Source organism: Corvus brachyrhynchos, unplaced genomic scaffold (assembly GCF_000691975.1).
Source record: "Corvus brachyrhynchos isolate BGI_N302 unplaced genomic scaffold, ASM69197v1 scaffold116, whole genome shotgun sequence".
NCBI classification, from domain to species: domain Eukaryota; kingdom Metazoa; phylum Chordata; class Aves; order Passeriformes; family Corvidae; genus Corvus; species Corvus brachyrhynchos.
Window position 1 is genome coordinate 4,562,767 of NW_008240221.1, and position 24,348 is coordinate 4,587,114.

At 44.6% G+C, this 24,348-nt stretch overlaps 1 protein-coding gene across 1 annotated transcript in view; it reads left to right on the forward strand.

Annotated features, from left to right (window-relative positions):
• The first annotated feature begins 2,964 nt into the window (after window positions 1–2,964).
• GRHL1 (grainyhead like transcription factor 1) overlaps window positions 2,965–24,348 on the forward strand; it is a 38,229-nt gene continuing 16,845 nt past the window's right edge. The window contains exons 1-8 of the mRNA XM_017744981.1: window positions 2,965–3,175; window positions 6,190–6,260; window positions 7,769–8,159; window positions 8,932–9,008; window positions 9,814–9,970; window positions 10,446–10,557; window positions 11,524–11,618; window positions 23,893–24,051. Coding sequence (XP_017600470.1) covers window positions 3,110–3,175; window positions 6,190–6,260; window positions 7,769–8,159; window positions 8,932–9,008; window positions 9,814–9,970; window positions 10,446–10,557; window positions 11,524–11,618; window positions 23,893–24,051 — 1,128 coding nt within the window. The 5' untranslated portion in view covers window positions 2,965–3,109. The remainder of the gene's footprint in view (window positions 3,176–6,189; window positions 6,261–7,768; window positions 8,160–8,931; window positions 9,009–9,813; window positions 9,971–10,445; window positions 10,558–11,523; window positions 11,619–23,892; window positions 24,052–24,348) is intronic.

The following is a 24,348-nucleotide window of genomic DNA, read 5'->3' on the forward strand; positions in this document are numbered from 1 at the left end:
GTAGCCGAAACTGCGTGCTGAAAGAGTTAAACTGAACTCGTATGTATTTTGTATCTTCGTGGTGTTGAATACGAGACTTCGCCTTCAAGCGGATGCCAGGCTGTGTTTGAGGACTCGGCTCTGTTGCTGCTCTTGTCACTGTGTCACTTGTCACGGCTCACGGCGGCCGAGGACACTTAAGTGTCAGAAAAGGCGGTAACTCTGAAGTGATTTAATTTCAAGAACCGATTATAAAATTTCTATATTTTGAATGATCGGTGACTCAAATGCACTCATTTTCTAGGGAATGCGTAGGATTTTAAACCCGAGTTCTTGTTTCAATGTGCCACTTTCTAAGAAGAGGACTCCAATGCAGCAGCTCACCAACTCATGCCTATGTTTAGGATTTTTCATAGGCGTGTTTATTTCCAATGACACTTAGTGGATGAGGCCGTAGCAATTTGGGTACATGCACTTTGCTTTTCTGGCACGGAGATGCCAGTGACAGAAATCCTCCGTGCTGCCTCAGCATTAGAGGTGTGCTCTGTGCAGGAGCAGGCACAGCACGGCTGGGCAGCTCTGAACGTCGCCAGGTAAATTGCAGGGTGAGGGACAGGACGGCTGGTGCTGGATCAGCGAATTACAGAGGAATAGTTTCTGTGGTCTGAGCACAGAACGTCTTAGGCTGAGGAAGCCTCACAGGCAAAGATAGAGTTTCTGCTTTTTGTAGTATTCCTCTGCTTCCACTGTGGTCACGTAGAAAGTAAAATCGGGAAATTGTTAGAACTGCTGTATGAAACTTATTTTCTGCCTCTGCTGGATGTCTACTACTCTGTGAGCAGATCAGCATGCCAGTTATCTTCTAAAACGCAGGAAAAAACATATGTTAGCCTTCTCTTATTAATATAGTCTCATTTTCCTGAAAGAAGCTGTAGTTCTCCGAAAGGAGTGAGTTCCTGCCAAACACTGCACTTTTCTTGATAATTTTGCAGATAACTTTTTCTGTGCTGTTTTAGGTGGGTGGGTTACCTGTAGGGCAATATGCATTGAATTTGGGTGTTTCAAAGACAAAGAAATAACACAAAAATAGGTAGGTTTTGCATTTGCTAGGCTTTTGGTTAGTTGCTGCTTTTGTTCTCAGTATTTTTGGTTCTCTGATGATTTTCTCTTCCCTTGTGAGTATTGTGTTGGTGGAGGGAATCAGCTTAGTGGTCTTGTGAGTTCCAGCAAGGCTGACTTAGCCCTTCAGCTTGGCAGAGATGGATCGAGGGAATTGCACCCAGGTTACTTCAGTTGCATTTTTTTTAATGACTGAGTTTAACTGGAGGATTTTCCCACTTGCTATGGATATTTGAGGTTTCTTTTATCACATTGTATAAGAACAAGAGCTTGTACCATGTTCCTAAAGAAAATTCTGCTTTGTCTTCTGTGGGTCCCTTCACTTTGATTAGAAAGTAGTTGTCCTCAATACCAGAGGTATCTGCGTTTGGGCATCTGTGTCAGTGTGTACACAAATACGTATAAAGACCTAAGGAGAGGGCTTGGTGCAAGAACTTGTCTCTTGTCGTTTTTGTTTGCTCTTCTTCCAGCTACATAATACTGATTTATAGCCACGAAGTGCTCTTATAAGTCCTGGAAACTCCCACTTGCTTTCAGTGCCTTCAGCTCAGCCGAGCTGTCCGATGGCAGCTCAGTGGGGTGACTTGTGTAACTGATAAAGCATCAAATGCGTAATTTGCTTTGCAATCTTTTTGGTAGAAGGTGGTGATAAATGTAGGATACTGCTAAGCTGATTATAGTGATTAAAGTATTTCACAACTTTCTATTTCACAACTTTTTGTATTTGTAGTATATTTCAGTCTCTGAATGTATCTGGGTAAATAGATGAAAAGAGTAATTCCCTACTAGGAAAAGGGTGTGAAGGTGGTGGGCAACTGCTTTTTGTGGGGTTTTCAGTTTTAAATAATTACTTTTTTATTTTAAACAATTGCAAATTCACTAAAAATGTCAAGTTTGGGATTATTAAGGAAAATAAAAAGGCCTCCCCTTCTCCCCCAGCCCATCTGCAGTAAACTAATGTTAAACTTCCCTGGAAATAAAACTGAACTGGTTTAAAAGTCAGATTTAAGCATTAGCTTGAGCTGACTTAAAAAATGAAGCATATGTTTTACCAATAGAACCAAAAAAATATTAAGTTGTCTAGTCTGGCAGGACAACATTTTCTACATGTCTTGCTTTTGTCTGTGGGCAGAATGTCCAAGTCATTTTGGAGTTTGTTTGTTCCCAGCAATCTCCAAATGTTCAGGGTAAATATAATTTTTTATGTATACTATAACATAAAGGGAATAACTCAGATTTTTCCTTTTTCTTCGCTCATCTGAGTGTGTTTCAAACTAGTGTGGTGGATTATTTCAACAGTAACTAGGCAGTAAGTGTTTTTTTTCCCTTGTCAGAAAAAAACAGTGCCAAATTGATTTGAATTCCCCTTTACCAATTTCCCTATGTCATCTGTAACTAATCAGTAGCTTCTAGGTGGTGTTTTTAGGTGTATTCTGAGAGTGAAGACACTTGAAAGCATGGGAGAAAAGAGATGTTTCATTAATGCACATTTTCTAGTTCCCCATAGGAACTGGATCATGTTGTAGCTTGGCGTTATTTCCTAGGATGTGCTGGAGGCTTCCTAGGTGGTTTGGCTAGTAAGTGTGTAACTCTTTTTGGGTTGGACTCAGAGCATGAGCAGGTCGGTTGTGCTCTTACATGGCTTTGCCTTTTTGTATAGGTTGGTGTAATCCATCTGAGTTTGGTCAAATTAATCCTGATTTACGCTGAGCATGAGTGAGATCAGAACTAAGTTTCTGGGCTTTTTGTGTTGACTAATCCTTGCAGTACACTGAATCAGAATATGAACCCCATGAAACCCGGGCAGCTAATTTTGAAAAACTTTAGGAATGTTTCTCATGTATTCTAACAGGTGGCTTTTTTTTATTTCTTCTTTTTTTATGATTCAAGTAAAAGACCCGTGTTGGTTCTTCAGAATGACTCTCTCTACTCTCAGAGACGTCCTTACACCAATGAAGATGAGGCCTGGAAAACTTTTCTTGAAAATCCCCTCACAGCAGCTACCAAAGCTATGATGAGCATCAATGGGGATGAAGACAGTGCAGCTGCCCTCGGACTGCTCTATGATTATTACAAGGTAGATTGGCGTGGGTTTGCTCTGGCAGCCAGCAGAGCTCATGTTCCACCTGTTGAAAAGGTGTCATTTGCTAGAGGATTTTACAGAAGCTGTGAACAGATCACAAGGACTTTAAGCTATGTGGGTTTTAAATGGAAAAAACCCTATATCTCTCTTTCTGAAAATTTATTTTTAGCTCAGTAAAATAAGATCCCCTAGATCTTGATGTAAAAGTTAAGTATCACTTTTCTACTTTGCAACTTGAGTAGCACTTTTTCTGTTGACCCCAGTTTTTGCAAGAGGCAGTATGTTATAGACATAGTCATAAAGAATGACGCTTTAGGACCACATCCCTGTCTGAATATGAATCTACATGGAGAAAGAAACTCCTCTTCTTTTGCTCACATGATCCCTATTCTGGTGGACCATTGGCTTTTGCTGGTGCTTTGTTGTGTTACTTCAGTCTCAGCTAATATTAAGGTATAATTACAGGTTTTTGTTGGTATGTGGGACAGAAGTGTCCATCTGAAAGAGTTGCTGTCTGTATCCCTCTAACCCTCAGTGAGTTTCAACTGCTGTAATCTGTTAATCCTTTGACAGCAGTGATTTTCTTCCCCAGCATTCATGGTCTGTTCAGAGACATGTGCCTTCCTAGATCCTCACAGCTGAAGTGAGCAGTCAGAGAACATTCTGGTGTGCATGGGGTGCATTTTGCTGAGCTTTGTTTCCCAAATACCAAAAGTATAAGCCAGGGTAGTTATCTCCAGCCAGGTCAGTGGAGACCAGCAGGCATTTCCAGGCAGGGAGGGGTCCTGCTTGTGCTGAGATGCCTGTGTTATGGTGGCCTGGCTCACTGGGTGGAGATGCCTGTTTTTGCTTTGCTGAGCATGCAGGAAGGCCAGGAGGCTGACTTGGCTCTCCTGCCTGGCACTTTGGCTTGTGTCTTTTAACAGTAGTGAGTGCAGTTGACAACCTCAGTTATGTTCTTCAAGCACGAGGAGAGATTGCATGGTGCAGACAAAATCCTTGTCTGCCCTTTTAAGAGTTGAACATGTCTTGCACATCAAAATGTTCTTGTAATGCTTAGTATGGAGATTAACACTCCACACACACGACAAAATGCCACAGACTCACTGATGTGGATGTTATTCAGCTAGTTTTGTGAGAAAACTTCCTTTGTTCTTGTGCTTGCTATGCTTTTGGGAAAAAAAAGGAAACAACAACATACTTTCACCAGAACAATTTTAATCCACAAAATCAATTTTGATTTCTAAACCTGTAGATTACAAAAAGAACGTTGATGTTGATCCTTCATGCTTGGCAAAGCAGAAGGGATTTGCTGTACATTAATGCCTAATTCAAGGTTTCCTCTTATGTTTGAGTATCAGTGGGTGTACGGAAAAAATCGGTGGAAGAACAGGTATGCTGCACACTTGTGTAAAGCAAAATGACTGGAAGTTGAAAGATTTATTGAGGGCTGTTATGGAGTAATGTTATAGAGCAATGATGTCAAGGCATTTCTAATACACCCCCTCTGCATATTAAAGGCAGCTGATGAGATCGCCTTCCTATAAAAAAAGCCAAAATGGTAAAACCAAACAGCTTTTGTTTCCTTCCATTTGACTACTGGGCTTGCTCAACTGTGGTTAATAAGGCCTTATAAGAAACAAAACTGATAAAAATTTGTTTGGGAGTGTTGACCAAATGCAGCTTGGAAAACTCTTGTTTTTCAGTGACTAGTCAGTGTTGGCCTCCCAGCAGTCTCCAAGTAGAGGTTCTCCAGATTTTGCTGGTTACTGTGGGAAGTCTAACAATTCCAGTGTTTCTGAGGATTCCAGGTTATGTGTAAGAACAAGGACATAGTTTTCAGTTGGGGCTGTAGAGAAGAACTCTGTTTGTGCAGGGGTGCCCTCACCCTTCATGTTCGTGCTGAAGTGGCAGTTCCCTACCTTGGATCCAGGCTGGCAAATGGAGGCAGGATCTGAACAGGTTTTGATGAAGGAAAGTGGTAGGAGTTCACTCCTCCATACATACACCAGAAGGTGTTTGCTTTGCTCATTCAGGAGGTGTGATGAGGGTTACAAAAGTCCTGAGCCCCACATGTGGGTTGGCAGGAGAGCTTGTGTGGCCTTGCTGCGTGGCTGAGGGGACCTGAGCACCACGGGCTTGTGCCAGTAACTGCGAGAGTGGTTTGGGTTGCTGGGGTGTTGATTATGTGCTCCATGCAAGAAGCTGAGCCACTATAGCTCCCAGAGTTCACCTTCTCCTGTGTGCCTTGGCCTTGCAGCACAGCCAGGAAAATGGCATTTGTGTGGGCAAGGTGACTCGTTGGATCGATGCTGTGTTTTCAGGGCAAATCCTGTCTGTGGCATAAAGTACAAGGAACAATACTGAGCTGTCTTAAATCCAGAGTGCTGGTTACATTCTATTGGTAAAAGGTTTAGTATGGTCTGGGCCAGTGTGTTGCATGTGGCCACGCACAAATATGAGCTGTAGTCTCTCAATGTGCTGATTGGATCTGGGCCTCCCCAAATCCCCTGGTCACTGAGGAGGAAGGAGAGCCTCAAGTGGTCTTAGAGGTAATGACCTAGAGAGCACGTGTGCTTGGGGAAGTGGCTGTGGAGCAGCATCCTTTCTCAAGCTTTGAGTTCATCCAGCAAGCTGAACTCTGCCAGCCTGCAGAGGAGAGAACCTGCGCTGCCAGCAAACCTTGGGAAATCTCCTCTTGGTCCTACTCACCCCAGTACTGGTGCTCCAGCCATGGATGGATGGTTTTCTGCACTGGTTTTCTCGCCACCTGTTGCTAGCAGGAGCCCAGGGCTAGCACAGGTGGCTGAGTTGGCTCCATGGGGATCCACAAGGCATCTCCTGGGGTCAGCCTGGCATCCCAAAGCCATGTGAACATGGGTTAAGCTGCAATGCAAATAATGACTGGCATCAAAAGCAATGCTTCCTTAATTTGACCAGATTTTAAGAAGCTATTTTTTTTTGTATAGGAGGAAGAATTGAATTATAGTATGTTTTAAATTTCCCAGGTTCCAAGGGAGAGGAGATCTTCAACAGCTAAACCGGAGGTAGAACATGCTGAGCAAGACCATAGCAAAAGGTATTCTTTTTCGTTATTGCTTCTCTGTTTCCTCCCTTCCCTCCTAGACTATCAAAGCTGCTGAAAGAAAGTAACTTGCTGCACTGTGGTGATGTGCTGGAAGAGAGAAATTGTTAGCTTTTACTCTATGCCTCAGATTCCTGCGTTGCCCCAGGAACAGGATGGAGATTGGACCATAGTGTGGAGAGTTGAGGCTCAAACTGCTGCTCTTTGCTGTCCATCTACTTTTAGTGTGCTAATGTCATACAGCCAGCCTAGCAAAAGCTGCTTTCTAACATTAGGCATGGCCTGGTAGCACAGGCACCCCTTCTCCAGGCTGCAGAGGTCACTGGTGACCCTTTTCATTTTTCATGCAGTTGCTTCAGTTGCTCTCTGCTGATTTTTGTTTTCAGGTACCAGCAGCATTGCTGTTTCATGCATGGGCCAGTTGGGGAGGACTTCAAAGTGTTTGTGATTGGGTTTTGTATTGTTTGGGGACTTTCTTTGTATCCTTTGGAACTTCTATCTTTCTTCCCCTTCCTGCCTTCCCTCTCTTGTGCCTCGCAAGCAGATGATACTGATTAAGTGAATGTTACAAATGTGAGGTTCACTCAAGTCAGGCTTCCACTCCTACCATCCTCTTCCTTTGGACAGACTAGAGTGCTTTAAGGACCTGAGGTGAGGTTTGTCATCTGGCTGAGCTGATTGAATGACTTGTTGTTGAGAAGAGCAGGCTGCTTCCCAGCTGTGTATTCCCACTGCTCCTCTTGAACCAGATTGGGTCTCACACTGACCCATCACCAAACAGGGAAAGAAAAGGTGGCTAGTTTTCTGCCAGCCAAGCAAGCTGAACTTGCTCACCAAGGAGACAGGGGAGCATCAGAATTGGTGCAAAGGAGAGAGCAGGACCACTTAGTGGGGAGGGAGAAAGGGAGGGCAGGCTGACTTAGTGGCTACTAGCTATGAGGTCAGCTCAGCCACAGATCTCAGTGTTGTCCTGGCAGAAATTAGTGTGGTGGGGTGGAGAGCGGCAAGTTATGCAAACCACTCCCAGGAGTCGTGGTGTGTATTTTCTTGGAGGGTTGTGAATGAAAAGAGGGGTGTAATTTCCTTATTAGTGCTTCCCGGGTGGTGCACAGTCCTAGGGCAGAGGAGCAGCAACCTTGCTGTCAGTCCTTCTCCCTCTGCCAAAGAGCAACTTTGTGGAGCCTGAGTGTGCCAGTGTGTGGTGGGAAGTGCTTAGTTTTGGACTGCTGTTTTCCAAGCAGTGAGGATCTGGGCTGCGAACCCTCACCCTTTGCTCCAGGGTAATTCATCTCCAAGGTGGCATGGTTAGCAGTGGGTGAGGAGTTTTGGGAGTTTTTTAAATGAGTTTCTCAGCTTTTCAGGTTAGGATTGAGCTATTCTGCACAAGGAGGAGAGTTGGTGTCAGTTGTCCTTGTCCAAAAGGCTGAAAAGTTTTTCTAACTCTTGTTTAATGGTAAAATAAAATGTGTGATTTATGCATGGCTTCTTTTTTCCCCTTTAAGGAACAGCATCCCAAATGTGACGGAACAGTCACTCATTTCTGCCGGAGAAAACAGAGTCCAGGTTCTGAAAAATGTGCCTTTCAATATTGTCCTTCCACACACCCCCCAGATGGGCATGGACAAGCGAGGCCACCTCACAACCCCTGACACAACGGTCACCGTTTCAATTGCCACGATGCCCACCCATTCTATCAAAACGGAGACACAGCCCCATGGCTTTGCCGTGGGCATCCCGCCAACCGTGTACCACCCCGAGCCCCCCGAGCGGGTGGTGGTCTTCGACAGGAGCCTCAATCCCGACCAGTTCAGTTCCAACACCCAGCCCCAAAACTCCCAGAGGCGAACGCCAGACTCCACCTTCTCGGAGACTTTCAAGGAGGGTGTGCAAGAGGTACCAAGAGAGGCAGTTGCTCTGTGTGTGTGTGTGTGTGTGTGTGTGTGTGTCTCGATCTGGATGGAGAGATCCGGTTCCATCTTTAACTGTTCTTGTTACATGAGCCAGAAATCTGTTCAGAGTGGCTTAGAAACAGAAGACTTTCTCAGAAAGGTGCATAATTAAAACTTGGTAAATAAAACCTTCACAACATGAAATCATTATCAAAAGCAAATGACTAATCTTACTAGTGACAGAGGCTTTGGCTTGCAGAGTGTGGAAATAGTTCTCTTGATCCACAGAGCCAGGTTTTGCAAGAGTTCAGCACTCTGTGGTGCCTTTGCAGGTACCAAACTGAGGTGACTGACTGTAAGCTTCCTTACTGCCAGTTTCTAGGTGTGGTGTTTCAGTGGAGAACAGTTGGATTATGTAGGGCCCTTGAGTGAGAAAATATGTGGATTTTGTTTTATGATACCAACTGAAAATAGCCTAACCATGTTTTGATTTTTAAGCCAAACCTCAAGGAGCTGTGTAGCTATGCCCTTTGAGATTTGGGAAAGCATTAAAATTTTGCCTTAAGCTGACTTGGAAGGTTTACAAGATATTGTGCATAGTTGATACCCAAAAGTTTTGGATTAAAACACTGTTCAAGTGTCCTGTTTGTTCAAATCAAAAATCAGTTGTTATCTGGTGAACAATTTGCCTGACAGAAGTTCCGTGGTAAGAAGTATCTATTTAATACTGACTTTCCTTGTTGCTGCAGTATTAATTGTTGTTTTGTCTACCCCAGGTTTTCTTTCCTACTGAACTCAATCTCCGAATGGCCAACATGAATTCAGAAGATTATGTTTTTGACAGCATTTCTGGGTAATGCTTTAAGGCCCCCATTTGCCCATATCCTCCTACTCTCTTTAAGTTGGCCATGAGCAAGCAGTACAACTCACGCCATTTTGCACTGAGTCACAGTTGAATTTTGGAGGAGGGGAGGCTCTGGATCTCAAACATACAATTATGTCTTCTCATTTGAATTTCACAGTTGAAAACTGTATCTTTAAAGAAAACAAATACTTTAAGGAAAACTACCTGCGGGGTTGGAAATACCACCCAGCTTCAGTTATTGTCCTTGCACCAAATCCATGTCCCATGGGAATGTGCAGTGCTGTCTGTGAGTGGTCTGGGAGTTTGCTTCCAGCTGTGCCCCCTCCCTCATCTGCTTGTCTTACTCTCAATCTGCTGGAAATCTACAGCAGAAATAGGAGAAATAAAACTCATCTGTACTCCAGAGGAGGGGAGTGAATTCATTGTTTGATAGTTGCAGTTGACCAAGAGGGTGATGGCCACTGAGTAGCTTATTAGCTTGTGAATTTAATTAAATCTGTAAAGATACTTTTCTGTTCCCTGAGAGCAGCTTGCTGCTCTCAGCCTGAACAGGGACCTTCCAGTGTTGCCTGCTGATGTATTTTAGGATTTAGCTTGCCAAGAACTTCTCTTAAATGTTCATTCATGAAGGAAATGGTTGAAAAAGGGGCTCATCCTGTTTTCCAACTTCCTTGCCTGTTGATGGCTTAATGAGTCAACTAACGACTTTGGAATTTCTCCAAATTAAACGTGGAACATTTAATCAGCTTTCCAGGAAAATGCCTTAGCAATCACTACCCTTTTCACTCTATAGGAATAACTTTGAATACACTCTGGAAGCCTCCAAGTCCCTCCGACAGAAGCCTGGGGACAGCACAATGACTTACCTGAATAAAGGTCAATTTTACCCAATCACGCTGAAGGAAGTCAGCAGCAGTGAAGGAATCCATCACCCCATCAGTAAAGTCCGAGTGAGTGGCAGCACTTGTGGTTTCTTGGGAGGAGGGTGTGTACAATGGTAACCTTAAACTCTCCCGAAGTGCAGTAATCTAGACCAGAGCATCAGCACAAAGGCCAGCTTACCCGCGCTCTTACGTCAGTGTTCGTTCCTTTGCTGTCCACCTACTGCCAGACCAACCCATCCTGGCTCAGACTGTTAAGAAGTGGTGTCAGCACTTGTGTAAAGATGATGCAACACCTGGAATGAGATCCTTGAATTCTAGTTAGGAGAGGAGTTCTGCTCATCTCTGTTTATGATCCAGAAAGTGCTGTTGTCTGCCTTCCTGTTTGGCAGCGGTGTGCTGGTATACTGTAGTGCCTCAAGTAGAAAAGCCTAAAGCTCCAAAACAAATGTACTCTCTGGCCTTTTCTCTTTTTCTCTTTCACCTTTTTGTTGGTTTTGTTTTGTTTTTTTTTTTTTCTTAGTCTTTTCCTCTCTCCTTTCAGAGTGTCATTATGGTTGTGTTTGCTGAAGACAAAACAAGGGAAGATCAGCTCAGGCACTGGAAATATTGGCACTCAAGACAGCACACAGCCAAACAAAGATGCATTGATATAGGTAAAGAACACTCTCATTGCTGATGTCAAACTTCAGACCTAATTCCTTGGCAAGCTTTGGCTTCCTCCTAAAGCTTTGTTATTTTAAGGAACTTCTGGATCACTCTCTGTTATTCACAGCTTTGCTGAAAGCCCAGAGACAGTTTGTGATTGCTTGGAGCTAATGCTATAGTTTTTAGGACACCTTAAAGAAGCTGATTTTTGGGAGGATTTTGATTGGTGGGGTTTAGGGTTTTGTATTGGGAGATCAACAGCCCCCTCCAAACAACAGGGTTTTTTTTAATATCCTGGTGCTTGTAGCTAAATCACAGCTTGTAGTCCCAGTGGCTGTCCTAAATATTGTGTTTCTTCAAAGGACAAGATCCTCGTAGAAATACCTCAAGACTAATGATCCACCTTCCCACAGCTTTGCTCACAACTGGTCTTTGGTACATGTGAAAAAAAGAAAACACTGCAAATTTCCACTTGCCTCCAGACAAGGCTGAGGCTGGCTGGGTTCCAGCCCTCTCTGGCTGAAGGCTGGGTTGTACTCCTCGTCCCTTCCTTCTGTGAATCAAAGCAGGGATTAATCACCTGGCACTTAAAGCAGACGCGCATGCAAATCTTTGTTTGTTATTGAAGGAGTTTTATTGAGAGCTTATGTCCTTGCCATGCAGGGTAGAGTTTCCCCTACATAGCAGGTTAAGGCATAGAACACCTGATATTTAGGATGTCTGGCTTTTTCGCTGAAGTTTCTAGTTTAAAATTTTTGCAAGTCCCATTTTGCTCCTTTGTCCTGTTTGTTGAGGATTTTTTTTGTGTGTGAGAACCATTTCTAGCCTCTTTAATGATCCATTCCTAAGTACAGTTCAGCTTTTCTTGCCCTCAAGGGGCTGCTGAAGAGTTACAGTTTCTGGCTGCTTCATGTGATTAAGGACTCAGGTGATATCTCCTCTTTGTCTCCCTCATGAATCCTTCTTTCTAACAGCTGACTACAAGGAGAGCTTCAACACCATCAGTAACATTGAGGAGATTGCATACAACGCCATATCCTTCACCTGGGACATCAATGAGGAAGCGAAGGTATGTGACCACGATTATATTTCCTGTCCTTTCAGCCGATTCAGGGGCTGGGGGAAGGGAAGGGTGTGTGGCCTACCTGGTGATTAGCATGTAACAAGTTTGTTTACACTCTTACATTAGGCAAAACCTTCTGGCTATTTCTTAAGAGGGTTTGCATGTGCAACTGGGAGAGCTTTGCAACTGCTTTAGGGTTCTTGGCAGAAGCGCCTGCCTGAGAGACAAGTACTGGCAGAAGGAAGCACTGAGCGTTTCCCGAGCAGATGGAGTGGCGCGGGAGGTGTGATGGAGCGGAGCTGGGCTTGGCACTGCGCAGCCTCCCTGAGGATCCCTGCGGGAGGCAGGGGGCAGCTGCTGGGGAGTTGAGGCTCTTGCAATGGGCTTGTCTTCCACCGAAGAGGGAACAGCTGCTGCCTCTGAGCTCCTAAAGCATGTGTTGCTTAAACCGCAGATCCCAACACCCAGTGACCTATTTCAAACTAGAGCAGCCTCCTGGTGAACTCTGTGTTGATCTTTGCGCAGAACTGTGGGCGCTTTGGTAGGTGTGTAAGTACAGGCAGCTTTGCTAGCTAGTAGCTAACTGCAGCAGATTGAGCCACTCTGGCTTCTGGAAAAGGCTTGGGCATCTTCTAGGTTCACAGAAAGCAGGTCAGAGCACGGAACCAACTCAGTTCTAAAGGCATTTCTCACTGGTTTGTTGCTGGAGTCAAAGTGAAGGAGTTTTCTTTGGAGAGTTTCATTACTGCCTGGGTTTTCTTTAAAAATTGGGAATGGTGTCCTTCTGTTTTTGGAGACTGCCTGTGCCCTTGCTAGTACTAGTAACTGGTATCAGCAAGCAGTACCAGTAGTGACCAGCATCATGGGGAAAAGTACTGATGGCTGCAGAGTGCCATGTCTGGGGAGAGCTTGGCTTGGGGGGACATGGGAACTCTCAACAAAGAACACAGGTCCTTCTTTGGAGCTGTGCATGCCATGCTTTGCAGGAGGAGCAAGGGCTGGTGTCACTGCACAGAGCTTGCTGTCACCACAAACTGTGCTCTGTCCTGTACAAGGGCTGTGGAGAAGATGTTGTGTGGGGACTGCTGTTAGAGTTCAGCTCTGTGGGAGACGTTTGGGATGCTTGGTAGACAGCAGTGAGGAGTTGTGTGTATGCTGCTGCTGAAAGTGCTGCTTTGCAGTGTGTGGGGGACTACTTGTGAGGCTGATGTTGGGTGCCAGGATTCCTTTTTCACCAGATTGACTTCAGTCAGGTTGAGAGGGCTGGCAGGGAGGGCCTTACCTGCTGGAGGATGCTAAAAAGCTGACTTGATTTCTAAAACATGAAGCACTTCACTATGTGAGCAAACAGATAATGCTTCAGAAGAGCTGTCAGAAGGAGTCAGTAAGTATTATCCTGCTGCCATAGTGAGTCAAACATTTGACAAACCCAGGAAGTTGGTGTCCACGAGGTATGCAAAGACTTAGGATTTGCACACAGAGTGGATCATGCAGACAGAACAATGCAAGTCCTCAAGGAGCTGGAAGCACTTTCTGCAGCTGCCTCTGTGCTGGCTGAGCCACTCTGCAGCAGCAGGGATGGGCCACTAACCCAGGAGCAGGGCTCACACCTGGTGCTGAGAACTTTGTGGCTGCCCCAAGGAAAAGCCGTCCCTTCCTACCAGGTGGCTGTTGCTGAATTACTCTACAGATCCCTGAATGAGTAGTTTCAGTCTATTGCCAGAAATTCAGAAATTGCCAGTAGCATCTTGAAAAGATCTAAGGGCCCTCATGGTGACAGTTCATCTCGGGGCTGAACTTGATGGGATGAAGTGATGTGGGGAGGTGTAAGAAAGACTGGTTTTGTAGCTACAGAGGCAAATTTGCTTCCAGATTCACAATCTTAGTGTGTGAGATCCATATACTGTGAGTCCTGGTTTGTATGAACTTTCAGAGTGGACTATTGATACCGAATGTGCAAGTCTTGACTCCTGGGATCAGAATCATATTAAGACAAAAATACTCTCAACTTCAGTACTTAAAAAAATGGCATTTTTAGCAAGTGCTCTGTGTGTTTGTCTGTTTAACTTCAATTTTTCCCTGAGTAGATTTGTTTTGTCAATGACTGAATTTCTCACCAGTAGAAATTCAGCAGTTCTTTCTCAACTTCTGTGATCTTATCAGGAGATGTCTGAGCCAATTTCAACAATTTTTATTGCATGGTTCATTTACCTTGTATGCTCTTGCTCTCTCTTTTTTCTTCCCTCCCTGTCCCCCACCCCCTGATAGCAGTCTTAAAGTATATGAAGAGAGCAGGGCGTAGATAGAGATGAGTTTCTGATGTTACAGAAATTCCTTCACAGTAATAAATACAGTGTTTAATATCTAATAACAGCAGAAGTGCTGCACGGACAGTATGTTTAACCAGCTAGCAAGCCTTGATTATTAGAAATTTGCTTCCTGAGCCCTGGAGTTACCTGGATCAGAGCCAGGTGATTCTTCTGGGCTTGCTGTTTCTCCCTCTTGCTTTTGCTTCCAGTGTGCTGTGGAAATGATTTATCATGTGCAGCCATGTCAAATGGGAGGTGATGAGGCTCTGTGTCTGGGATTTCTGATGTAGTTACTCATTTGGGCACGCAGGGTGTGTGTCAGATTGAAGGCAGAAATAGCATATTATCCCAAGGAGTTGCCCCTAGCAGCTCTGGGACCAGGTGCTTGCTTTCTTGGGGGGATGTACAGGAATATTGCACCTCTGCCACTGTGTCTGTTCAGGAGGGTGTCACCTGCCTGAGAGCACTTTGCGAGTGCCCTTGGGCCACTAGGGTGGTTTAGTAAACTGCACCTTTCTGGTGAAGAAATGTTCTTTTCATACAATACAAGTCATGTGCTCCTACTGTTGCAAGAAAAATTGTGTGGATTTTGCAGCTGTGGATTTGTGGAATCCACAATGGATGTTTGAGATGGCCTCAGTAACAAGTATTTCCCATTTCCCAGTTGCACTGTGCTGGGAGAGCCAAGAGCAAGGCCAGGGCTCTGGTCACTGGACACATCGAACAAGCCTGGCTCTGCACGGCTGCAGTTGTCCCACAGCTGCCTGCGTTGGTGTGCTGCTCATGAGCCCTTGGGTGTAGAAACCAGGAGTATTTCATGCATGACAGACACTTCCCACTCTGGGACCAGACTGTGTCCACGGATTTCAGAGCAAATGTGCTCCTCTCTGGCAGCTCCCCTCTGCCCTCTTCTGTTGTTTTGGGACATCACAGGAGCTGCTGGAAGCAGCTGCTTCATAGCAGAGGCTGGTTTAAGTATTCTCTGATCTTTGCAAGTGTGTGTTCAAGCTGGAAAAGGGCCCAGGATCCAAAGCCTTCTTGCTCTGAGACAGTGAAGGGAGCTGAGGGTGGGGAGGAGGGCCAGGCTTTGAAAGAGGCAAGCTGCCCTGAAGCGGTGCTGTTGAGATTTGAAGGAGAGTGAGGTCAGGGTTAAAAAGATTGTCAGGAGACACTGCAGAGTAGGGAAGCAGTGATTCAGGTGGGTTTTCAGGTGTCTGTATTAGAGGTGAGGTCTGATCCCATCACCTGACAGAGCAGGGGAGGGGAATAATTGAATGAGGAGACAATCATGCTTTGTGAGAAGAAAAGGAAAGAGGGTGAACTGGAAAATTAGTTGATGAACTGGTGAGTTGTTGAATGGGATATTTAAGAAAGCCAGTGTAGCTATTCAGTCAGCATCCTGCTTGAGTGGAAGCATGATCCAATGAGTCTGACAAGATGTGTAGCTGATACTCACTTTCATGCAACAGGTAATGCTGGAGTTAGCCTGAGGCTTGTGGAGACTTCAAACAGTTTCCCACCCCATGCTGGATGTCTGCCGTGTTGGGCAGACAGTCGAGGTGGGGTTCTTCCCCTGCAAAGAAGCTTTTAGATGTCTGAACACAAGCTCGTCATCTTCCATGTCTATGACTTCATTAGGGACAGGGTGTCTAGAGGTGGGATGCAGCTTTCTCTGGAGTTGTCTGCTTCTTCTTGTTGACTGAGCAGGCTTGGCTGTCTTTGAGGTGTGGGAATGTTAGAAGTAGGGAATAGGAATCCTTGCAGCCCTTTTTGTGTCTTTGTCCTCCATATCTCAGTCAGGAGAAGTGTTTGTAGGTTCAGGTCATGAGTTTTTGAGGCTGGGAGCCATCTCTTCCCAGGTCTGTACAACATGCCAGGCTCTCCTTTTCTTGGTTGGTACCCATTAGGGGCCTTTTAATGAAAATTGCCGCTATGTGTGTGGTTAAATGCACATTTCATACTGCTCTTCGTAATGTTGGCTGTTGTCCTGTTATCTCTGCTGTGTTACCCGTTAGTCTGTGAAGCAAATTCTGTCCCATAAGTCTGGCCTGGGGACATGGCCTGCTCTCAGGTCAGTGGCACTTGAACAATGTGGACAGATTGGTTTCCCCAGGGTTAACTGGCTTTGCCTGGATCCTGCTTTGCTCAAATCCTGTCTGAGCTCTTGCCCTGTGGAGCAGGAGTATTGGGGCCTCTTGTCTGAAAAGGGCGAGTTGTTGTCTGCACAGTGACTGCAAGAGCCTCCCTGCCCATTTCTGTAGCTCTAACAGGGCAAGGATCTGTGCTTCCCAATGGGTCCCTTCTGAAAAGTTGCATTGCTTCCAGCAGCTCCCAGAGAAGGGCCCCTATGGAGGTCTTTGGTCTGGCTTGCTTTAGGCTGGGTAATGGGACTGTAGCCAAAAATGATGTCACTGCACATTAAGGGTTCTATTGTCCTCCTACTCCTTCCTTTCCTCCAAAAAAAAAAAAAGTATTGTAAGCCAGATACTCTGTGTGAAAAGACTCTTTCTACTAAAAAGGAATACATGGTGAATGTAACAGGCATTTTGAGCTAGAGACTATCATGACAGAGCTTTTTGCTGCCTTTTCACCAAAAGGAAGATGATGTGGTATCTCTTAAGTGATGCCCTGAATGACGGAGCAATTAAACAGTGCTTTTTTTATTACTTTTACTTTTTGTCCAGGAAGAGTGGAATGGTCCTATATTATGGTAATTTGCATTTAATTTGGGATAGCCTGTCAAAATAGAACCTTACGCAATGAGGGTGGTCGTCTCGGCAGATCCTCCCACATGTTGGCTGGATTATTTTCTTTAGAGGAGTTCAGTTTTTGGAGAGGGTGGATCTCTTGCTACCACTTGAAGTGAGGCTGGGCGGTACACTACTGATTTATTTTAAGAGTTTATTCTAGCATAATCCTCCCTTGGTGTTCACTGCAGGAAGAATTTCAACTTTTTTGATTGATGAATATTGCATACATTTATATGGATGCCATTGTAATGAAGCAGCAGTCATATGCCTCATTAAAGAAGGTGTTGCCACCTTCAGCAGCATTGAGTAGGTACAGGTTTGGCTAGTTGGAAATGAAACTATGAAATGTGATGAGTCAAACATACTTGAAGGAAAGAGATTGGTATGAAGCCAAGGCTGCAGACCACAAATACTTTGAGGCACAAGTACACACAGCCTTTGGAGCAGTGACATAGGAAAGTCATAGCAAGTACTGCTTACCCTGCCTCTTAACACTGACCTCTCCCTACTCTGTCCTGGGTTTTCTGAAAAACAAGCATCTGCTGCCCTTGATTTTAAGCATTGCCCACTAGAAGCAAGTTTTCAACTCAGTATTTTTTCTGAACTTGGTGTCCCAAGGCTCTGCCATTGTCTGGTCTTGTACGAGCTCACAGGATATTTCCTAAAGCTGAAAGAAAAATCTCTTGACATTAGCTCTTCTACAGAGAAAAGTAGGAGGGTTTGTTTTATTTTCCTCTTCCCTTTTCTCTATTCCTTTTTTACCTGATGGCAGCTCTTTCTTTTCAGCCATTTTTGTGCCTTTGCAGACTTAATTCTCTGTGTTGTTTTGTCAGGTTTCGTGTTTTGTCATTGTTTTTGGAGACTTGTGATGTTCTTGTTGATGTCGGGGGGTGTATTGGGGTTTTTTTGGTGGGGGTTTGTTTGTTTGGGTTTTTTTCAACGTATTGTCACTGTTCTTGCTAAACTGTTGTTTGTACTTTCTTTCCAACCTATCTAACAAAACCTGGCCCAGCAGCTTTATCTTATCAAAGTGTGGGGTGGGAGGAAGCATCAGTACAACTGGGAACCATTATCCCCAGGTTTCCCACATGTTGCGAGCAGAGACATTGCTATATCTCCTTGCCTCAGAACAGGTTGGAATAACAATCAGCATTGCTCTTTGTGAGAAAGAATATGTATTTTCCTTTCATTACCATTCCTTTTTGTTTTGTTGATGCAGTAAACTTGCTAGGAGGATGTTCTTTATCTGGAGGTGGATCGTGTTTCCCACTTGTCATTCCTTGACGTGGTGTGGGACCCATGATGGCTTCTGTGTCAGTCACCCAAATTGGGATTGGTAGGTTTGAATGCAAACTAATTCCCCTGGGCTGCTAGCAGGATGGTCCTGCGTCTGCCTGAGTGGAGCTGGAGCGGATGCAGCCCTATCACCCATCTGCCAGACAAGCCTTTTTTGGAGTATCCGACCCCAAAGGCAGGAGGCGGCTGAGAGAGCCCACAGGTGCATGAATTGCCCAATTTTTTTATCTCTTTCCTGGCTCACCTTCTGCTGATGCAAAACCTGTGGTGCATGTGGGAGGTGAAAAAACGAATGTGAGAGCAGTAAGATTAGCCACCTCTCAGGTGATCTTACCAAAGTGTGGGTTTGGGTTTTTTTTTTCTTTTAAACACAGAAGAGTCTTCCCAGCACTGCTTTCTTAGGACATGCCTTCGTGGATGTGTGCAGGCAGACCTGTGCTTGCCCTGCCTGCACTCCAAGCTGCCTGGCTCTCGCCCAGAGCCAATCCTGGAAGCCACATAGCTACATTGGCACAAGGTAGTGCCCAGGCTGACAGCTCTGCCTCTCGAAACGGCTTGGAACTCTGCTGGTGTACTTCATAAGGCTTTTGGACTGGAGATGTTTTGCATCCAGCCAGCTTGCAGCATAGATGAGAGACATGGGGACAAATTGTTAGAAAAGACTCATTTTTATGTTTCTCTTTGATGTTTGTATTTGTCCAAGCCTTTAAAGAAACCATATGATTTCAGCTATCAGCATTGAAATTGCAAACTTTGAGCTTCTGGTTAATTTTTCATTACAGGAGGGGAAGATACTGCCTTTGTGTCAGGAAAATGGTCTCTAGACCCACTAGAATCCCTTTGCCTACTGTATGTTGGGCATAACATTGGAACTATTTAGCGAAGGTCAGGAAAAGTAGTATCCAGCTTCATTCCCTGGAAAGAAGCTCATTGCAGTTTAACCTGTGTCTGGTTGTTGTGTTGTAGGCTCCAAACTCTGTATTCTGTACAAACGCAGTAATCCAACATCAAAAACATCCTGACAATTTGTTGAGTATAACATAGACTGAATATAACACAGCCTGGAACTTCTCCTGTGAAGACAGGCTGAAGAGTTGGGGTTGTACAGCCTGGAGAAGAGATGGCTCTGGAGAGACCTTAGAACACCTTCCAGTACCTAAAGGAGCCCTAAAAAAAAGCTGCAGTGGGACATTTTCAAGGGCTTATAATGATATAGAACAAGGGTGAATGGCTTCAAACCGACAGATTTCGATCAGGTATTAGGAGGAAATTCTTCACTGTGAGGGTGCTGAGGCTGCCCAGAGAAGCTGTGGATGCCTCATCTCTGGAAGTGTTTAAATAGATGATCTTTAAGGTCCTTTCCAACCCGAACTATTCTGTGGTTAAAATGAGAGGCTTTTGCCTCCTAGTGTGAGAAAAGAGCTGAAGTTTTTATCTGAATTCTCAATATAGAATGAAATATCCAATGGACTTGGATTGTTGAGTAAGGTCTTAATCCTTTGGGCACAGAAATATAAAGGAGCATAAATAGGAGGAGATAATACCATTTACCTGCCTTCTCTTGAAATGAAATAAATATGGAGCAAGGTGATCAGCCTGGAAAAGTCCATGTCTGCCTGTGTAGGGCCTTATCCAGAAGGATGTACAAGGTAGCCCGGTAGTGTTACCCATGCCTGTGTTTGCTGTGACTGGTCGGAGTTCTTGGTGTGCTAACATGAGTTGCTCCCTGTTTCTTGTGGCAGCCCTGGGTGCCATGGGTGAGTACCTACACTGCTCCTTTCCAACTGGGCTTTGCACTAGGGCAGATGAGCCTGCACAAGGTGACATTTCATTTAAAGCTGCTGCATATGTAGCCTTTGGACTCATCAGAATTGCCAGTGCTTTTGTGTGACAAAAGAGTACAGCGTCCAAGATAAACTGCGGAGAAGAGATCTGGGTATGCAAGCCTTCATTTAAAAAAGGCATCTTTCATCTTGCTGACAGAGAGGTTCCTGCAGCACTTTGATTGCCCTTTAATTATGTCTGTTTTTCCTGGTTTGTTTGAAAGGCAGATCTTGTTAGAAAAAGGTGCTGTGTGGAAAGAACTTGGCTGTTTCTGCTGCCCTTCCTTGAGGGCACATGGCAGAGCTGTCGGATTAATTTTTTTTTTCTGTGTTATTAAAATGGAAGATTGTTTCTCGTGGATTTGAATGTAGGCACGATGTGTTCCTCCCACCTTAGGTGAGGAGGGGCATGAGGGGTTGGATGGTTAAAGCAGACTGAGAAGTCATGAGGTCTGACTTCTTCCCACGCTAACTTTCCAGCAGGATCCCAGAGGAGGTGCTTTAATCCTTCTACCTTCAGTCTTTTGTTGTGTGCAGCTGGGCTGCCCCAGAAGGCTGTAAGAAACCCAGCATGGTGTTGGGGAAAGGAGGCTCTAGAGTGCTGGGGCGAATGCCAAGTGTGGGGGTTAGCAGTTTGTAGCAGCTCACAGTTTTCATGCTGTTTGATTTTGTCTGAGATGCCACTATTGTGGAGCCATTTGCCTCGATGCGTATCTCAGCTTTTGTTAACAAGAGTTAGAAAAAGCATGGAAAAAATCAACAGGAAAAAAAAAAAGGAAAATAAAGCCTGTCTTTGGTTGGAGAGAAAAGCCTAGATATATGATAGCCTAGATACATATGTAGTCAAATAGCCTGGACGTATGTAGTCAAATATAGACTAAAGGCTCAACTGCCAAGCAAGCAAAATAACTTGAGAACAGGTTTCTAATCCCTTTAGAAATCTCAGTTTTAAAGAAAATCTCCGTAACTTTTGAGGGCTTGGCTCACGTTTGTAAGTGCCCAGGCTTGACAGTGCTCTATTTTTAAGTGCTGTCTTTATGTTGAATCTTGGGAGGTGAGATGAAAATGTTTTTTTTAAAAGTAACAACAAATCTTAATATAGCTGAGAATGCGGAACTGCCCTTAGAAAAACAGGTTGGACACATGAAAAGGAATCTTGCTCAGCAGGCTAAAGATGCAGAGCAACTTCTGTGGTTCGTTTTTCTTTCTTCTGGCAATTCTGGGGTGGGGATGTAGCTGACGCAGTAATGTGGCCTTACATTTCATTTCTAATGTAAGTCAGATATTCCTGTACATAAAGAACCTGGCTGAAACTGTTTTAGCCCAAACTGGAAAAGCTGTTTGTTAGATTCTGGTTTGTGAAACTTGAGGCAACCTGAAGTTGCTCAAAAAGAGGAGTTACAGGATGGGTAGGGAGAAGTAGATCTCTTTTTGAACTGAAATGGTTTAGTGCAAGCAGGAGAAGACAGGCTGGCTCTCTGTTGCTTCAGAGATGTGATTAGGTTTTAGTTGTCATCTCCTGCCTAGAGTCCTGAAGATTTAAATGGCATGAAAATGAAGTCAGCTGCTTAAAGCCAAAGCTAATCAAATGAGGAGACTCTAAAGTAGGGGGATAATCTTTGTCATCTGACAGGCAATGCTAAATTCCCATGGGATACCTGTGCAGCTCTGCTGTAGTAACATGTCTGTTGTGCTGAGACCAGCTCTTCTGCCTTCAGCCCAGTGGGCTTTGTGTGGCTGGTAAGCCATAAAAACTGAAAACATTGACCTGAAGTCTCAGAAGAGAAGTGGCACCATGTGCTAGAGAACTGGTGACTGATGCTGCACATTGAATCTTCTGGTGTCCAGTGGTGTGAAACTCATTTGAGGGATTTCACAGAAATTTCGAGGTGGCGGTGGACCTGCTGAGGTGGCTGCTTGGGCATATTTTTCTTAAGGAATGCAGTCATTTTTTCATACAGAAATGAGTTGTGTGAATATTCAGTGTAGGTATATTTCAAATTAAAATTTAAACTGTAAAAATATGCAAACAGCAGAGTTGAGGGTCTTTTAAAAAACAAAACCCCTGCTCAGGGAATGCAATTATTCAGGCTGTGCATACATCTGATTACCAAGCTCCCAAACTGGTGAGAGCAGCTCTTCAAACTCCTTGAAGCTTTCCCCCGGGGTGTGCCAGCGCTGCAGGCAAAATGCCCTTGTAAAGCCAAAGGTAGCAAGCAAAAAGGGAAGCGGGGTGGATAAAAGCACTCAAAGCCATCCTTTGGGTTAGTCTGGGGAAGACTGCAAACAGCTTATTTTAAAATAATTTTCCTGACTGTGATTTGACATGTATTTAATGCTTTCAGAAGTAGTTGTTGTGGAACAACACAGGTTTGGGATGCTGGGACACAGGCTGGAGGGTGAGCAGACATTGAGCACCAGCACACCTTGCGTCCTGCGTGTCTTCCTAGCTTGAGGCCCCGCAGAGGCAGCAGCGCAGGTCGGGGGCTGGGGCTCTGCTGATGTGCTGTGCTGGCCTGGGTTGGGTGGTGTTTCACACGTTCCGTGTCCCTTGGCACAGCAGGACTTGCTGGGGACATTGGAATCTCTGGGATGGTGTGTGCACGCCGAGCTACTGCGCTGCCCTCCCGGGGCACAGAGGCTGCAGGAAGCTGCATGTGAACCTTCAATATTCAGACCAGTCATTACAACAGGAGTCCCTCACCTGCACTATTCTTCCTCCCTGCCCCGAGTTTTTATACAGCTGTGTTATGCATGGCTGGGAACAAACAGTGGTTATAAACTATCACCAGATCAGGGTTTTACATTTCCATTTCCCATCGTTGTTAAAACTGGTGAAGGATGCTGCAGAACCTGTGTGAAGAGGACCTCGAGCACTTAGCAAAGCCAAAGCCTGTAACCTTTCTTTAGTCTGTGTGAGCCCCTGCAGCTCCGGGAGGTGGCACCAGCTCACAGCTGAGACTCGAGTGGTGCTGGTGGAAGCACCGCAGTAAGTGAGCGATCGGGTCCTGGGACGGTCCTCCTGCAAAATCGCTGCGAAGGTGCTTCTTTTTTTTAAGCAGTGAGTTCCCAGCCTTTATTCTTCAGGCAGAGAGGAGAGGAGCTGTTGCAGGTCTTGGTGGCTCGTAAATTCCTTGTAATTAATCCTTACAGCTTCTGAGATGTGCCAGTAATGTGTCTGTAGAAAAGCCTAGCACACTGCAAGCCCATTATCTAGATACAAAGTACTCTGGTCTATCTGCTCATATCCACTTAAGGACAGTTCTTCTTTCTGTTAAGCAGCATTGGACTTGTTCTCTGGTTGTCTGTAATTTGTGGTTTTGAGAGGGTTTTTTTGTTGTTTTTTCAGGCAGTTATGGAAATGAAATTAGATATGTTCAGAAATGCAATTAATTTTCCCTGTAATTAATTTTTTATAAGAATAATAGAAATGTTTCTCTTGCTCCTACCATCTGAATGTTAACAGGATATTGCAGGTCTTCCTAAGGAATATTCACAGTAGTGTTCAACTTAGTGTAAAGCCCAGAAACCTTCACTGGAATAATGGTGCTATTTCTGTGTTTAAAGATTACATGTTGCCTAATAATTTTTTAGAAGCTTTTAATAACCTTAAGAAAAAAACAACCAAAAAACCCTCAACCAAGTAGTTTCAAGCATAAGCTGTGCTCATGTAAAATTCATGGAAAGATTTGTTTTAACATGCCCGAAGTAACATGAATTTTTGGAAACATGGTCGTGTTCTTACCAAGATGATAATAAACACTGAGCAGTGAGGATTGAGTGTATTTTTGCTAAGAGTTTGATGGCGACATTTGAGAGTTCTTGGGTGGAAAAATGGGTGGAGTCTTACTAAAGTTTGGAGAGTTTGTTGAAATCTGTTTTGGACAAAGTGGCTTTGTCCCCTCTAATAGCTTATATAAAGACGTAAAAATGTTATATTGCTTCCTGGGGATTTTACCTGATGTCTCAGAAGAAACAAGGTGCTGCTTGTAGTGGCAAGGGCCAGCATTTGGGCCTTAGCACTCCCTGAGTATCACTTGCTCAGTGGTCAGCCAGGATTCTGTGTGTCACTACTGACAGCTGCTGCTTTCCTCTTCTGCAGGTTTTCATTTCTGTGAACTGCCTCAGCACAGATTTTTCCTCTCAGAAGGGAGTTAAAGGCCTGCCCCTGAATCTTCAGATTGACACTTACAGCTACAATAACAGGAGTAACAAACCTGTCCACAGAGCCTACTGCCAAATTAAAGTCTTCTGCGACAAGGTAAGGTTGGGTCAATGTGCCAATGACTGTTTTGGAAAGTCTGCTCAATGGCTTAGCAGGTTTTTTTGGGTTTTTTTCCCAAATTGTGTCACTTGCTATTTTGGCTCATTGAAAAGTCCTGTGTTTAGCCTTTGCAAGGAAAAAATTTCAACCCCTTCTATTTGGCTCATAGATGTAATGATGACCTCAAATAGATTTGCTGCTCTCAAAATGCTGGAGTGCTAAGTGTTCCTAAGCATTGACTTTAGAGAAAGGTCAGTCAGTGGCAGACTGACAGTGGGAAGAGCCTTCAGCAGG